The following is an 18,187-nucleotide window of genomic DNA, read 5'->3' on the forward strand; positions in this document are numbered from 1 at the left end:
AAACTACAAAAATAAGCCAGGCGTGGTGGTGCATGCCTGTAATCCCTGCTGCTTGGGAGGCTGAGGCAAAAGGATTGCTTGAACCCGAGAGGCAGAGGTTGCAGTGGCTGAGATTGCACCACTGCACTCCAGCCTGGGTGACAGCGAGATTCTGTCTCAAAAAAAGAAAAAGAAATAAGAAAACACTATTATGTGGAGTGTTCAGTCACAAAGTCAGCCTATTTTATCAAAGTGTACCAGCAGAAGATTGTTGTTAGCATATATAAAATGCAGTCACAATGTACACTGTTGTATCTGTATGGGATTCATTCACTCTGTGTGTGTGTGTGTGTGTGTGTGTTTGTTTGTGCGCCCACACACAATCAGGGCAAGGTGGTGGGAGCACCCAAGTTCTCTCTTTTATTGCAGTGACATTTGTTGCAGCACCGTTCATTGTAATTACAGACAATAGGACAGTCTCAAAGAAGAGCATCCATATATACCACAATATGGTATACAGAGGAGAACACTATGCTGTAGAAAGAATGAGGTAGCTCTAAATAGTACTTCGAAACAGTCTCCAGGAGAGATTCAGCGAAAAAGAAAAACATAGCACAGAGCAGCAGACAGCTACCATTTATATAAACAAAGGATGCCTGCTTAGACATGCACAGTCTCTCTCTGGAAGGATGCCTAAGGGTCTGATGCCTCTCGGAAAGAGAGCTGAGCTACTAGGGAATCAAGGGAGCTGACTAGGGAATCAAGAGTGTATTCTCATTGACACCATTTGCAATTTTTCTTACTACATTCATAGTAATATTACTTTTTTAAAAATGTCACATTTCCTCAGTATCTTGTACTATATTCAGAAGTAGGATAGCAGTACCTTGAAATTAATACAGTTTCTCTTGTACCTCTCTTTCCTCATTCTGTACTGTTGTGAACAGTGAATATCCATTTGGTTTATAATTTGAGGCAGTAGAAGGAACACCAGCTTGGCAGTCAAATCAGACCTGTGTCTAAATCCTATTGGCTTGTATGATTTTGGGTAAATTACTCAACCTTTGAGAATCCGTCTCACGCCAGTTAGAATGGCGATCATTAAAAAATCTGGAGACAACAGATGCTGAAGAGGATATGGAGAAATAGGAACACTTTTACACTGTTGGTGGGAGTGTAAATTAGTTCAACCATTGTGGAAAACAGTGTGGCGATTCCTCAAGGACCTAGAAATAGAAATCCCATTTGAGCCAGCAATCCCATTACTGGGTATATATCCAAAGGATTATAAATCGTTCTACTATAAGGACACATGCACACGAATGCTCATTGCAGCTCAGTTTACAATAGCAAAGACCTGGAACCAACCCAAATGCCCATCGATGATAGACTGGACAGGGAAAATGTGGCACATATACACCATGGAATATTATGCAGCCATCAAAAACGATGAGTTCGCGTCCTTTGTAGGGACATGGATGAACCTGGAAACCATCATTCTCAGCAAACTGACACAAGAACACAGAATCAAACACCGCATGTTCTCACTCATAGGCGGATGTTGAACAATGAGAACACATGGACACAGGGAGGGGAGCACTACACACTAGGGTCTGTTGGGGGGAAATAGGGGAGGGACAGTGGGGGGTGGGGAGTTGAGGAGAGAGAGCATGGGGAGAAATGCTAGATATAGGTGAAGGGGAGGAAGGCAGCAAATCACACTGCCACGTATGCACCTATGCAACAGTCTTGCATGTTCTTCACATGTACCCCAAAACCTAAAACACAAAAGAAAAAAAAAGATATTTGAAGAAAAAAAAAATAGAGAATCCAAATTCTTTCATCTAGGCTATGAGAATGATAATATGTATAGCTCAGATGTATTGTAAGGATTATATAAGAAAATGAACTTAATGAGCTAGCTAGCATAGTGATATGGACATGTAATATGAGTTCTATAAATGATTATTTTTATTTTAATTGGTGACTAAGGTACTTGTTCAAATTATAAAATCCCTGCTTTCCCCACCACTCTGCAATTGTAGCATTCTTGACATTTATATTTCCCCTGCCACACTGCAGTGGAGCATACCTAATTTTGAGGGACTTCTTGGCTCTTAGAGTGTCTTTAAAAATGAAATAGCTTATTTTCCCTTTTTAATCCTATAAAGCAACTTAAGTAAAAATAAAGTTCTTTGTCTCCCTACTTGTAAATGGGAGTTTACTAATTTCTTACAATTTTTTTGTGTGTAAGTGTATTACTGCATATGTTGAATATTATATGTTATTTACTTATGTAGATACCTATCCATTAAGAAAGCCACAATTTCAAACGCAATTCAATAGTGTAGACTACGAGTCAAAACTTGGTGATAACAACAATATTGTAACACCTTATTCATGTAAATATATTATTTAGATAATGGGTTTTGCGGGAAATGTTTCTGTTTCCTTTTAAGCCTTTGTATTCCTTTTTCAGCTCTTTCAGTCTCACATGGCAACGAAAACTACTTGTATGTCTTCACAAGGATCTGATGATGAACAGAGAGTGAGTATGTCCTTAAATAGATACCACATTGTACTCTAAATGCTTCTATGATTTTAAAATAACTGTTTGGAGTGTTCATAGACTCTTCTGATAAAGACTTCTGTTTGTACTTACTGTGAACGTGAATTAATTTTTCTGTTGATTCAAGTGAAAAGTCGATGATGGATTGAATAATTGAGTATCCATAATCTGACATTAAGGAAATATTTTTGTTTCTTTTCTGTTTTTTTTTTTTTTTAGACAGAGTCTTGCTCTCTTGCCCAGGCCAGAGCACAGTAGCGTGATCTTGGCTCACTGCAACCTCCGCCTCCCAGGTTCAAGCGATTCTCCTGCCTCCTGAGTAGCTGGGATTACAGGTGCCTGCCACCATGCCTGGCTAATTGTTTTTTTGTTTGTTTGTTTGTTTGTTTTGGATTTTTTTGTAGAGATGGGGTTTCACCATGTTGGCCAGGCTAGTTTTAAACTCCAGACCTCCGGTGATCCACCCACCTCAGCCTTCCAAAGTGCTAGGTTTACAGGCGTGAGTCACCGTGCCTGGCCTTGTTTCTTTTTTCATTCGTTATTTGTTTGTTTTTGTTTCTTTAGACAGAGTGTTGCTCTGTTGCCCAGGCTGGAATGTAATGGTGTGATCTTAGCTTACTGCAACCTATGCCTCCCAGGTTCAAGCAATTCTCATGCCTCAGCCTCCCAAGTAGGTGGGATTACAGGCATGCTCCATCACAGCTGACTAATTTTTGTATTTTTAGTAGAGGCAGAGTTTCTCCATGTTGGCTAGGCTGGTCTGGAACTCCTGGCCTCAAGTGATCTGCCTGCTTCGGCCTCCCAAAGTGCTAGGATTACAGGTAGAACCACCATGCCCGGCTGTGATTTGTTGTTTGAGCACACTGCAGAACATGGTGGGTGCATAGAACTCCTGTGAATGGTAGCGTTTAGGGAGCCCTTGGGTGGTCCTGCCAGAAGCCTCCCTAATGCAAGATTAGACCTGATGCTTATAAGGGCCTGCAGGTATGGCTTTGGTAATTCATACTGAAATTTGTGTTTAAAAAGAGGAAGTAAATGTAATTTGTTGAAAGAGATGAGTTTTAAACTTCAATTAGAAAGGAAATTACAAATACAAACATGGGTAATTCAACAAGTTGTTGTTTGTTTGTTTGTTTGTTTGTTTTTGAGACAGAGTCTCGCTCTGTTGCCTAGGCTGGAGTGCAGTGGCGTAGTCTCGGCTCATCCGACCTCTACCTTCCAGTTCAAGCATTTCTCGTGCCTCAGCCTCCTGAATAGCTATGATCATAGGCATGTGCCACCACACTCGGCTAACTTTTGTATTGTTATCAGAGACTGGGTCTTGCTCATGTTGGACAGGCTGATCTTGAACTCCTGACCTCAAGTGATCCACCTGCCTCAGCCTCCCAAAGCGCTGGGATTACAGGGATGAGCCACCATGCCTGGCCAGTAATTCAATAAGATTAAATAATTTCCTTTAGTTCTGTGCTCCAATAACTGTAGTCTCTCTTCTTGTTTTTCCCCCTTTCTCCTTATATCAACGATATTGATAAATTTTAATTTGACAAACTACCCTCCTTTTAATGTTTTTCTCTCACTGTACTAACAGTCTATTCCATCTTCCTCATAGACTTTTTGAATTGTGTTTAATCCTCCAGAGACTACTGTCGGAGTCACTAGTAATCTTCAGTGACAAGTCCATCCAGTGGCTATTGCTTACTTTCTTTTTCCCTGGCCCCTCTTCTGTGTTACATCATGGGGACCACACATTCATTTTTGAAATGCTTCTTTTTTCAGTTACATTAAAATCCTGTCATTGTAGAACTATAAGGGATCCTAGAGGCCATTTAGTTCAACTGTTATATAATAAGCATATGCCTGTCAGATAACAACTTTAACAAGTTATGAAATTCTTATCATCTTGAATACTTGCATGAGGAGGAAGCCTAGTGCTTCTTCACGATCTTTAAAAAAATATGAAGACAACATGCCTACATGACTAAAAAGAATTCAAATGGCACAAAAGAGAATATAGTATACTAGTTTTCTGTTGCTTCATAACAATTTGTCACAAATTTAGCTGCTTAAAACAGTATCTGCTTGTTAGCTCACAATTCTGTAGGTCGAAGGTCAGGCATGGCCCATCTGCCTTCTCTGCTCTGGATTTCACGCTCAAGGAGTCAGCTGCTGGATTCTTATCTGGAGGCTTTCCTTCCATACTCTTCCCGGTTGTTGGCAGACTTCAGTTCACTGCTGGCTGGGGGTTGTCAGCTCCTAGAGACCATTCCGTTCTGAAAGCCAGCAAGGGAGAACTGGCAGATGGAGTTCCCTTCATGCTTCAGGTTTTTGACAAGGAAGTGCCTAGGCCCTGTTATGGATTTACCTCATGGCTGGGCATGGTGTCTCACACCTGTAATCCTAGCTCTTTGGGAGGCCAAGGAGAGTGGATCACCTGAGGTCGAGAGTTTGAGACTAGCCTGGCCAACATGGTGAAACCTTGTCTCTACTAAAAATACAAAAATTACTTGGGCATGGTGGTGTGTGCCTGTAATCTCAGCTACTCGAGAGGCTGAGGCAGGAGAATCGCTTGAACACAGGAGGCGGAGGTTGCAGTGAGTCAAGACCACACATTGCACTCCAGTCTGGGCAACAGAGCAAAAACTCTGCCTCAAAAAAAAGGATTTACCTCATTGAGGGGTCAGGCCCACCCAGGATACTTTCCATTTCTAAGGTTGACTGGTTTGGACCTTAATCACATCTGTAAAATCTCTTCTCAGCGACACCTAGGTTAGCATTTGAAATAAGTCGGAGAAAGTTCATGTGCACCAGGGGCATCAGTGTTAGGGGCGGTCTCAGAATTCTGCCTGCTATATACAATAAAAAGCAATTCCCTCTCACCCCAACCTGTAAGTCCACTGCTAACTGGTAACCACTCTCAATAGTCTGTTATTACCCTTCAAGACATTTATATCTGCATTTATATCTATATAAGAATATATGATTATGTAAAAAATGTACATAATGCATATTTTTAAAAACTCAAATCCCAGTAAATAAATCACTATTGGGACACCTAGCTAGTCATCCATGTTGTAACATGTATCAGTAGTTTAGTATACTACAATTTGTCTGTCTATTCACCACTTGTTGGATATTTGGGATGGTTCCAGTTTTTGATCATTGGGAATAAAACTGCTGTGAACATTGATGCATAAGTTCTTGTGTGGAGTTTTTTTATAGATGCTTTTTATCAAGTTCACGAGAGTTCTGTTCTGTAGGTTTTATGTACTATCTTTGTCTTGGTATCAGAGTAACACTAGCTTTATAAAATGTATTGGGAATAAATGTTCCCTTTTCCATTTTCTTTTCTTTTCTTTTTTTCTTTTTGAGATAGAGTTTCACTCTTGTTGCCCAGGCTGGAGTACAATGGTGAAATCTCGGCTCACTGCATCTTCTGCCTCCTGGGTTCAAGTGATTCTCCTGCCTCAGCCTCTGGAGTAGCTGGGATTACAGGCATGTGCCACCACTCCTGGCTAATTTTATACTTTTTATATAGATGGGGTTTCTCCATGTTGGTCGGGCTGATCTCAAACTTGAGACCTCAGGTGATCCACCCACCTCAGCCTCACAAATTTCTGGGATTACAAGTGTGAGCTACCACGCCTGGCCTCCTTTTACATTTCCTGAAAGAGATTGTATAGAATTGCTGTTAATTCTTTAAATACTTGGCAGGATTCTTGAATGAAATTATCAGGGCTTGAAAATTTATGTTTTGGGAGTTTTAAAGTTGCAAATTTAAATTTCCTCAGTAGTTACCAGGCTGTTTATATTATTTCTTACTGGGTGAGTTGTGGTAATTTGTGGTTTTTGAGGAATTGATTCATTCCTTCCAAGTTGTCAAATTGATGTGAATAGGGTTGACTATAGTATTCCCTTATTATCCTTTCGATGTCTTCAGGATCTATAGTGGTATCTCTATTTCATTCATGATACTGGTAATTTGTGTGTCTGCTTCTGTCAATCTTGCTAGTAGTTTGTCAATTTAATCCATCTTTTTAAAGAACCAGCTTTTCATTTCATTGACTTCTATTGTTTTTGTTTTCAATATCATTGATTTCTGATCTTTATTCTTAAGAATTATTTCCTTCTATATTTTCCTCTTCTATTTTGCTTGCTTTGGGTTTATTTTGCCCTTTTTCTGTTCTGCGTTCTCAAAGGAGGAGCTTGGATGCTTGATTTGAAATTTTCTCCTTTCTAATATGTGCTTTTTTTTTTTTTGCCTGATAATTCTTTATTAATTTAAATATAACTTGACTGCAGCAATAGTTCTATAACATGGTGTAAATTAAAGATCAAAGTCTATGCATATTGTATCAGAGACTTGGCTTGAAAAATAAAAAATGACTAAGTATATTCACAAGGGTAATCCATGCTGTATGGTAATTCTAGGTGATGAAGAAAAAAATGAATTTTCCTCTAAGCACAGCTTTAGTTTTGTTCCACAGATTTTGATATGTTTTATTTTCACTTTTATTAGGGTTCAGGTGATTCTCCTGCCTCAGCCTCCCGAGTAGCTAGGACTACAGGTGCATGCCACAACGCCTGGCTAATTTTTTGTATTTTTAGTAGAGATGGGTTTCAATGTGTTAGCCAGGGTAGTCTCCATCTACTGACCTCGTGATATGCCCACTTCGGCCTCCCAAAGTTCTGTGATTACAGCTGTAAGCCACTGCGCCCGGCCTCATTTGATACTCAACAGATTTTCAGACCTTTCTTTTTTGAGATAGAGTTTTACTCTTGTTGCCCAGGCTGGAGTGCAGTGGGGCGATCTTGGCTCACTGCAGCCTCTGCCTCCTGGGTTCAAGTGATTTTCCTGCCTCACCTCCTGAGTAGCTAGGATTACAGGCATGCGCCAGAATAATTTCTTTTGTATTTTTAATAGAGACAGGGTTTCTCCATGTTGGTCAGGGTGGTCTTGAACTCCCAACCTCAGGTGATCCACCCACCTCAGCCTCCCGCTGTGCTGGGATTATAGGCGTGAGCCACCTGGCCCTTTTCAGACTTTTTTTTTTTTTTTTGATAGAAAGAGGATATTAAAACTCATCGAAGTTTAATGTCTTGCTCAAGGAATCACAGCTGGTGATCATGATATCTGCTCTGTGCCATATTGTCTCTGCCATTATCTCCACCATGACCCCATTAGGAATTGCATCTGTTCTATGATTCAGGTGATCCTGACGGTATAGTTTGTTATTGCTGACTGAGATAGTGCATCTTGAAGTAGTGTTAAGTACAGTCTACTGACTGCCTTTTCCTATCCCGAAAAACACAGCCATAATCTTCCACTTTTTCAGTTATCCTTACCTTTATTTTAACGTTGTGTCTAAATCTTTGCAATTCCTGTCTGAGTTTGTCATTTCCTGTTTTTTAGCTACAATGCTTCTGAACTCTTTTTTTCTCTTTCCTTCTCAGATATTCTTCAGTGAGGATAACTTTTGTATCTCAGAGGCTTCCCTCATTAGTATACTTTCTGTCTTGAAGTTGTGATTCTTAATTTTCTTTCATGTCCCAGTAATTACAACCTCCGCGCCTTTGGATATTCCCATCTCTTCATCTGGAGATCCTATAATTGTTGTATAATGAAAGACTCAGTTCCCATGCCACTTCCTCTGAAGCTTTCCCACAGAACCGCAGCCCCCAACGCTAGGGATACTGCTTATTTGGCATTTGGTCATATGCTACCTTGCGGTACCTCCTAATTTATGGTTTTGCATTGTTAACCTTTTGCATCTAGTAAGCTCTGCATTTTTTCATCCTTAATTAAATGATCTGTCTTCAGGAAGAGCAACTTGTGTTATTCTTAGTATCCTCCATAGCCATACTCATACATCTTTGAGGACAGGTGTTGATTATTTTTTGTATGGAAAGTACATAATCTTGGACAATTTTATTCTTGTTGAATGTTAAATGAATAAATTATAAATGACTGCAGCCAGCCAGGAGCTTTTTGTTCATCTACATGTATGTTCTAATGAAACCCCAACTTCCCTAGGCTGTAACACTGATAGTGTCATGCTTTTCAGATATTCCCAGACTGATTCTCATTATAACGTGGTCCCAAACTCTCTTTGGACTGATTGATTGATTGATATATTTTGGTGTGTGGGAGAAAAGGAGAAAGATGCTCTTAAATTTTTATAATCTACTACAGGATAGATTCCTCTCTTCAAGAATACATATTGGACCCTTGTTTTCAACCATGTTAATCTAATTTGTCTCTGCTTTAGATTTTGAGCATTTCTACTATAAAATGCTTGATGCTGAAAGTTTTTGTAATGAGAACTTTAATTCTTACATTTTCTTCCGATTATATCTGTAAAGTTGATTTAGATAATGCTTTATTTAGAAAATTTAACACTTTGTAGAATTTATGTCTACTACAAATATTTTAAATTCTGATGTTAAATATGATAAAAACGAATATCGTGATTTAGTAGCTTGGGATATAGCACTTATACTTTGTTGGTATTACTTTTAGTAAATAGGCTACTGGTCTGTGCCAGGTAGGATGGGCTCCCCGACCCCTCTACACTAGCTTCATCAGCTTAGGATCACATGACCAAGGAGCTTACCAAAAATAAGGTAGAAGTGTGTCTATTTTCTCTGATTTCCTTCACGTTCCTCCCTTAAGAATCAGATCAAGTTTATCCTGCCCTCTGTGTGGTCCATTTTTATGGGAATAGCAAGAAAGTCCTATTGTCTTAGAGTGCATGTTACATAGAAAGAGTTAATAAATTGTGAACTATTAGGTAGGGAGTATATTGAGAGATACCTTGAATGTTTTGTGAGTAGTCTGTATCCCAGTTTCTTCATGGACAAATAGAAGCTGTGCATGGTGAAATTTTTCCTTAGCTGCATATATACTATTTGGCAGGAATATCACTTTGAGCTCTAAATTAGGCCAGAATTACTCAGATGATTTTTAAAAATTAAAATAAAAAGCTGCCTTTGTTATAAAAGACCTTCATTTTAAGAGAAATGGTTTGGCTGGACATGGTGGCTCACACCTGTAATCCCAGGACTTTGGGAGGCCAAAGCGGGTGGATCACCTGAGGTCAGGAGTTCGAGACCAGCCTGGCCAACATGGTGAAACCCCTTCTCTACTAAAAATACAAAAATTAGCTGGGCATTATAGCACATGTCTGTAATTCAAGCTACTTGGGAGGCTGAGGCAGGAGAATCACTTGAACATGGGAGGCAGAGGTTGCAGTGAGCAGAGATCGCGCCACTGCACACTCCAGCCTGGGCAACAAGAGTGAAACTCCATCAAAAAAAAAAAAAAAAAAAAAAGAGGAATGGTTGACTAAGGTAGTTCTATGTGTAGATGAGAAATGTTCCCATTGACAATTTAGTGGCTAGTTCTGCTCAACCTGAGTCAGGGCCTCAGAAACAGACATTGAACTTTTCCTTATTTCCAGCATAATCTTAAGGTTTTTTTTCCCATTTACACTGCATGAAATCTACTTTATAGAAAGTCCTTTTGTCCTTTTATACAAGTATAGATACCCCCAGTCAGGTTAGTCAGTGGGTGACTTTCCTAACACCTAGTGAGATCCTGGGAATCAAGGAAGTCAGAGTTTCCCTAGGGGTGAACACAGGTAGGTAGTTTTGATTTAGGGTAATCTGGGTGGGGAATCAGGGAAGGGGAGGGCTGCAAAAAGGAGGTGGGAAAAAACTTTGCCTGTTTCAAGGTTTCTCTAGAACAGTTTTTCTCAACCTTTTTTTTCATTATTGCCCTCTTAGGAGAAAAATTAAATTTAAAGAAAATGTAATTAATAACATATTTAATTTTTATTAAATTGATTAGCCCAAGTAATTAATTTAACTTTAAGTTCTCCCTAATTGGAGGAATCCAGTACTAAAGAATAAACATTTTTCAGGTAAGCTTGAGCTTTGGTGAGGGACACCAATCATTCATTCATTCATTCATTCATTTATTTTTGTCCTCCCAAGAACCAATTTCTGCTTTGTTTATGGGGAGAGAGAATACAGGTACTGCCCCCATTGAGAATGCATGATCTGTAGTTAACCATTCTAGAAATAGGGCAACTTCCTTCTTAGTCTGCTACTAGATTTGAAAACAGTCTAAGACTGTAAATACTCTGTACATTATAGCGTAAATGAGGCATTTGGGAACCTGCTCAGGAGATTAGCTGTAATACTGTTTCTGTGGAAACTGTATTCTTAATCCATGCAGCTTACTAATATGAATTTTTGGAAAATACAAATTATTTGTGTGATTATGGTTTATACTACCTTTACATAAATAGAATGAAAGCTTTTTACAAAAGCTCAATATTGTGCTAAGTAGTAAAGATAGAGATGGGCACGGGTTAGTGGAGAAGAGCTAGCTAGACATTTTAGACAGGAAGAAGATTCACTGTCTCACACTGTTGATATGCTCAACCTTAACATGAGTAGCCTTTCAGTTCTGAGTTACCATTCATGAAGGAAACAGCTTTAAATTTTTCCTTAGAGCAAATATTTTTTTAATGAAAGGGAACTTTTTAGCTATTATTTTCAACTTCCTTGGATATATTTTTGTTTTTAGTGGTCTAGTAATCTCTAAAGATCTGGGTTTTTTTGTTTTTGTTTTTGTTTTTTTGTTTTGTTTTGTTTTTGTTTTTAAGAGATGGGGTTTCACCTTGTTGGTCAGGGTGGTTTCGAACTCCTGACCTCAGGTGATCCACCCACCTCAGCCTCCCAAAGTGCTGGGATTACAGGTGTGAGCCACCATGCCGGGCCATCTCTAAAGATCTTTGCAGGTAATAAAGTAGTCAAGATATATTTTTCTGTGGACTTGTCCTTTGTGGCTGTAACTATGTTTACTACGGTAATTAAATGCTACCAGTTGCTGAAGTGCATTAACCATGGCAGGTACTTCCCAGCCCATGAGCTGAGTGAGTACTGCTATCTCCAGTTTTTTGGATGAGATGCAACTTTGTCAGACACGCTTGCACAAAATATCTCTTGTTTCTTCCATGTTGTCTTTGTACCTCCTTGCCCCAGATCTCATTCTGGGCTTTGGCAGTTCTTAATGTTGCAGCATCTGTTGCTACTATAAACAGTTAATTCTAACAGCCTTCTTAACATACATTTATAATGACGTCATGTTAACTCTTCTTCGTGACATGGGTCATTGAGAGAATTTCTAGGGGCTCTCTGTTTTGATAGAAGATAGGCTGCTTGTCATATAGTAACAGAGATTCTGTTGTATAGCAAAGAATTATAGTTTCCATGTAACTCTGAAGGCCAAAGAACCTATTACAGCATTACAAGTTGAACAGTTGGAGAAAATATTTTAATTTTGTTTTGTATTTGCATATTTTGCTATATATTTTCTTTTTGTTGATTACAAAAATATACATATATGTCAGGCGTGGTGGCTCACACCTGTAATCCCAGCACTTTGGGAGGCAGAGGCCGATGGATCACTAGGTCAGGAGAACGAGACCATCCTGGCTAACATGGTGAAACCCCATCTTTACTAAAAATACAAAAAATTAGTTGGGTGTGGTGGCACGGGCCTGTAGTCCCATGTACTCAGGAGGCTGAGGCAGAAGAATCACTTGAACCCAGGAGGTGGAGGTTGCAGTGAGCCGATAGTGCCACTGCATTCCAGCCTGGGTGACAGAACGAGATTCCGTCTCAAAAATAAAAATTATACATATATTATTTAGTTCATCCGCAGATATTCTGATTCATTTTTGTTAGCTACACTTTCTCATTTACCTACCTTTTAGTCAGAAAATTTTGTTAAACTCTTATGAATTAACTTTTTAAATTCACGTACAATTTATATACAATAAATTTACCCTTTTTAGTATAAGATTCAATGGGTTTTGGTGAAGGCATACAGCTGTATAACCACCAGCTATATAGACTAGTTCCATAACCCCCCAAAATGCCCTTGTGGTGTTTGTAGTCAACCTCTTATCCTACCCTCTATCCTTATCCTATCCTCTGACAACCACTGTCCAGTTTTCTGCCCCTATTGTTTTGCCTTCCACAGTGTCAGTTGTATGGAATTATCATAGCCTTTGTGCTGGCTTCTTTCACTCACCTTTATCACTGAGTCATATACCATTGTATTGATGTGCCACAATTAGTTTATTCAACCTTTCTCCCTTTAAAAAGCATATGGGCTGATTCCAGTTTTTGGCAATTATGAACGAGACTACTGTATACCTTTACAGGTTTTTGTGTGAATGTAAGTTTTCTTTTTTCTTTTTTGGAAATGGAGTTTCGCTTTTAATGCTCAGGCTGGAGTGCAGTTCCACGATAGCTCACTGCAACCTCTGCCTCCCGGGTCCAAGCTGTTCGCCTGCCTCAGCCTGCTAAGTAGCTGGGATTACAGGCATGCACAACCACACCTGGCTAATTTTTTGTATTTTTAGTAGAGACGGGGTTTCTCCGTGTTAGTTGGGCTGGTCTTGAACTCTTGACCTTAGGTGATCCACCCATCTCAGCCTCCCAAAGTGCTGGGATTACAGGTATGAACCACTGTGCCCAGCGGCTTTTCTTTTCTTTTTTCTTTTGAGATGGAGTCTCACTGTTGCCCAGGCTGGAGTGCAGTGACCTGATTTTGGCTCACTGCAACCTCTGCCTCCTGGGTTCAAGTGATTCTCCTGCCTCAGCCTCCTGAGTAGCTGAGACTACAGGCGTGCACCACCACACCTGGCTAATTTCTGTGTTTTTAATAGAGACGGGTTTTCACCATGTTGGCCAGGCTGGTCTCAAACTCCTGACCTCCAGTGATCCACCTGCCTTGGCCTCCCAAAGTGCTGGGATTACAGGTGTGAGCCACCATGCCCAGCCAAATGTTAAGTTTTCATTTCACTTGGGTCAGTATATAGGAGTAGGATTGCTGAGTGGTATAGTAAGTGTGGGTTTAACTTAAAAAAGAAACTGTCATACTGTTTTACAAGGTGGTTGTACCAGTTTATAGTCCTACCAGTGATGAGTGAGAGTCTGTGTTGCTTGCTCTGCATCCTTGCCAGTACTTGATATTGTTAGTTTTTTTTTGTTAGCCGTTCTGATAGGTATGTAGTGATATCTCACTGTGGTTTTAGTTTGCATTTCCCTAATGACTCACGATGTTGAGCATCTTGTCACGTGCTTATTGGCTATCTGTATATCTTTGGTCAAGTGTTGAGTCTTTTCCCAATTTTTAACTGGGTTATTGTCTAATTATTGAGTTGTATAAGTTTTAAATATATATATATATGTATATTTGTTGTTATTATATAAGTCCTTTATGAGACAGATGCAGATGATTTACAGGTGTTCTATAAAAGGATAAAAGACTGTCTTGTCTTTTCAGTCTCTTTTTTCTTTTTTTTGGGACATGATCTTCCTCTGTCTCCCAGGCTGGAGACATGGTCTTCCTCTGTCTCCCAGGTCTTCCTCTGTCTCCCTTGCCTCAGCCTCTTGAGTAGCTGGGACTACAGGTATGTGCCACCACATCTGGCTAATTTTTAAAATTTTTTTGTAGAGACTAGGTTTCACTATGTTGCCCAGCTGGTCTTGAACTCCTGAACTCAAGCCATCCACCTGTCTGGGCCTCCCAAAGTGCTGGGATTACAAGTGTGAGCCACTGTGCCCAGTTCAGTCTCTTAAGTACGTCTTTTGAACAGCAGAAGATTTTTATTTAAGTCCAGTTCGTCACTTTTTTTTTTTTTAAATGGATTGTGCTTCTGGTGTTGTAGCTAAAAAGTCTTTGCTTAACCCAAAGTCACAAAGATTTTATACTTCTAGAAGTTTTTAGGTCAGTGTTCCATTTTGAGTTATTTTTATGTATGGTACCAGGTATGAATCGAGGTTCTTTTTGCTTGTTTTAGCATATGGGCGTCCAATTGTTCCAGTCCTGTTTTTTGTTTTTGTTTTTTTTTAACTGTCCTTTCTCTATTGAGTTGCATTTGAACCTTTGTGAAAATCTCCTCCCTACTGCCACCTCAGTTACACTCTATCACATTATTTCTTTCCTTCACAGCACTTACACATTTTGTTTTCTTGTTTGACTCTCTCTCCTCACTATAATGTAAGCCCTTGGAGGGAAAGAACCTTTGTATGGTACAAAGGATGGGAAGGACATCCAGGCAGAGGGAATGGCTATTGTAAAGGGCCGGTGGGTGGAGCTTTGACATGTCTGAAACATGCTAGAGGAGGACATCAGTAGCAAGATGAAGCTGGAGAGTAGGTGGGGCCAGACCCTGTAGGGCCTTGGTGCAGCCGTGGTAACCAGAGGAGGCTATGACTGGGGACAAAAGGATTGCCTCAGAGTGGGAACAGGACATCATCAAAGCATGACAGTGTTTGTCAGTGTGGCTGAAAAATTAGTGAGAATTTTTAGTTAGTTATTACCTGTGTCTTATTCCACAGATTCCTAGAAAATTTTCCTAGAAAATTTTGCCCACTGCTATTCTTGGGTTTAAATGGGTCAAGCAGGCCAGTCGCAGTGGCTCATGCCTGTGATCCCAGCACTTTGGGAGGCGGAGGTGGGCGGATCACGAGGTCAGGAGTTCGAGACCAGCCTTGCCAATGTGGCGAAACCCCATCTTTCCTAAAAATACAAAAATTAGCCTGGCGTGGTGGCGAGTGACTGTAATCCCGGCTACTCAGGAGACTGAGGCAGGAGAATCACTTAAACCCAGGAGGCGGAGATTTCAGTAAGTCGAGATTGTGCCATTGCACTCTAGCCTGGGCAATAGAGCAAGACTCCATCGCAAACAAAACAAAATAAAACAGGTCAAGCCTTCCTTTATATATATTTGTGATTTTAGTCAGAATACAGAAATATTTGACTACTTTTATGTTGACTGAACGTTTTCTCAGAGGGGTTGTCTAGGAACCTTCTGTCATTAATGGATTCACCTTGTGTCCTAGAATCTGTAAATGGAGTAGTTGACTGCCACACACCTCCTGTCACTTTCCAGATCATCCTCCTCTGTTAGTAAGCTAACAGTTCTGACCAACACCCAGCTGTCAATACTGTCTGCTAACCACATGCCTTTGTTGCATTCATCTGAGACCCCCACCTCCCCTGGTGCCTGATGGTTTAGCTACTGGCTACCTATAATTCTGTAACATTAGACCTGTCAGAATTCTGGATGATTTCAGCATCTGCATAGATTATCCTTTTAGTCCCCACCTTTTCAGTTTTCAGCCCCTCTCCTTCTTATGCTCCCCTAAGCGAGTAAACACAGGGTAGAGGTGCCCATCCCTTGCTCATGCTACCTCCACCTTTCCTATCCTCTTTTCCTGCCTTATTTTTTTTTTAATTTCATTTATTGTCCTTTAGCAAGATGTACATTTTACTTAGATTTTTGTCTGTCTTTTCCTTACTGGAATAGGAGCTGTATAAGAGCAGAGATTTTTCTGTTTTTTAAGTTATGCATCCCCAGTACTTAGGACAGTTTCTGCAACATAGTAGGCACTCAATCCATAGCAGCTGATTAAATGCATTTTTGTAGATATTTGAGGAAGACCTGTGTTCTTTTTTCTTTGTTAAATTCACATGAGTAATAATATTAATAGATATCAAAAAAGAGAAGGAAATATTTATTCTCCCACCAAGAATCAGACTTTATAATGCTTGTTCATATCCAGAAATCATTTTTACTTGTAACTATATATTAGTCAACACAATCCTGTATTCTTTTACTGCTTAATGTCACATTACATTCATTTCTCTCAATTTTCATAATTATTGCTTCTAATCTTTGTAGTAGCAATTGCCCATTGTAATAATAATTCCCCCATTTCAATATATATAACTTTTTTCTTCTTTTTGACCATTTATTTATTTATTTTTTGAGATGGAGTCTTGGTCTGTTGCCAGACTGGAGTGCAGTGGCATGACCTCGGCTCACTGTAACCTCCGCCTCCTGGGTTGAAGCAATTCTCCTGCCTCAGCCTCCCAAGTAGCTGGGACTGTAGGTGCCCACCACCATGCCCAGCTAATTTTTGTATTTTAGTAGAGATGAGGTTTCACCATGTTGGCCAGGATGGTCTCGATCTCTTGACCTCGTGATCCACCCACCTCAGCCTCCCAAAGTGCTGCGATGACAGGCGTGAGCCACCTCGCCCAGCCGATTTATTTTTTTTCTGACTATAAAAATAAGATAATATTTTATAAACTGCAGCCTGATACTAGTAATATGGTATAATTATATTTAGCCTAAAAACTAAGCCTAACTGGCTTAATGAGTTAAGCTGAATCTTTAGTCAGTTGGTCTTATCAGTGTGGAACAATTCAGGTCTCAAGGAGCCAGTGGAAACTTCAAGACAAGTGAGAATTACCACTGGGCCATGTATATTTGTTTTTGATAATGTAAAATTTACCCGAATTATATGTTTGACTAAAGATTTGGGTGATTACATAGGAGCTGTTTGAGGGATCCAAGGTGTTCATAGGAACCTTAAGCTCAGTAGTTCCAAAATTGCATCAAACCTGTGCTGATTCCTCTCCTTTTCTCTTTCCTGCTTCACAGTGTCATCTACTCAGTGACCTTAGTTTGAGTCACTTAGACTTAGAATCATGAAGTCACTAAGTCATAAGGGACTACTGACCTCTCTGGCTGCTGCCCCCGGGACCCACGCTCCTCTTCAGCTGCGGGGAGCTGCCCATCACCAGGTCGCGGAAATTCTGGCGGGCTGGCCTCGGCGCGATGGCCCCCCCAAGGGAGCTGCCCCTGTCCGCTTCCTCGCAGCCATGAGGCGGGGGCTCCAGGTCCTCGCCAGGCCCCGGGGCCGGCGTCCGGGGTAGGGGCTGCACGTCGCGCCGCGAGTTCTTCCAGGGAGCCCTGGCGCTTAGGGGCGGCCTATGAGCAGCGGCCGGGGGCTCCCAGTCGCCAGGCTCGAGGCCCCGTCCAGGGTGCGCCTCCGGGACCGCTGCGTCGGGGAGCTGATCGCGCACCTCGGGTACGGCCGGGCCGTCGGGGGCCTCAGGCTCGGCGGTCACCTGGATTCGTGGCGGGTCCCCGGCTGGCGCGGGCGGCCCCGCACAGAACCTCTTCTTGAGGTGCACGTACTTGGCGCCGTCGGCGGGATCGACGCGCACCGTGGCCACTGCGTTCACTAGCTCCTTGAAGCGCGCGCGGGCGCGGGCGCGCTGCTCGGGTTCGCCGCCTAAGGCGTCCTTGAAGTGCTGCACCAGCTCGGCGTGCCGGGCCCGGCCCCCGCGCTCTGCCAGGAAGCGCAGCACCGCCTCGGGGCCCAGCGCCGCCTCCAGGCCCGGGTCCGCCTCCGGGCCCCGCTCCACCGACCCCTCCATCCTGGACCGCGCTGTTGCCCCGCCAGCGGGACGCTCAGCCCGGTCCCATCGCGGCGGGCTCCCAGAGGCCGGCTCCCGACGGCGATGGAGGCTGGCGAGCTCAGCTGGCCACCCGCCTCCACGTCTGCGGCCGAAGGGCTAGGCTACTGCCTCACTGGGCCGCGCCCGAGCGGACACGCCCCCCGCACCCCCACCCCAGGCCCACGCCACCAGGTCACGCCCACTTCCGTTCCCCGAGGTCTCGGCCACACCCACCTAGGCGGTCCCGCTCTAGGGTCCGCCCACTTCCGGCCTTGCAAGGCTGCAATCACTGCTCTGCAGTCCCC

At 41.8% G+C, this 18,187-nt stretch overlaps 1 protein-coding gene across 1 annotated transcript; it reads right to left on the reverse strand.

Moving 5' to 3' along the window:
• Positions 1 to 1,540: 1,540 nt before the first annotated feature.
• LOC135272781 (ankyrin repeat domain-containing protein SOWAHC-like) lies at positions 1,541 to 17,861 on the reverse strand. Its single transcript, XM_064371431.1, has 2 exons — positions 17,159 to 17,861; positions 1,541 to 1,757 (listed from the first exon to the last, which is right to left on the reverse strand). Exons 1-2 carry the CDS (start codon positions 17,859 to 17,861, stop codon positions 1,696 to 1,698), a joined length of 765 nt encoding a protein of 254 aa, XP_064227501.1. The 3' UTR covers positions 1,541 to 1,695.
• Positions 17,862 to 18,187: the final 326 nt, after the last annotated feature.

This window comes from Aotus nancymaae, unplaced genomic scaffold (assembly GCF_030222135.1).
Source record: "Aotus nancymaae isolate 86718 unplaced genomic scaffold, 86718_ANA_hifiasm-v0.15.2.pri h1tg000131l, whole genome shotgun sequence".
NCBI classification, from domain to species: Eukaryota; Metazoa; Chordata; class Mammalia; order Primates; family Aotidae; genus Aotus; species Aotus nancymaae.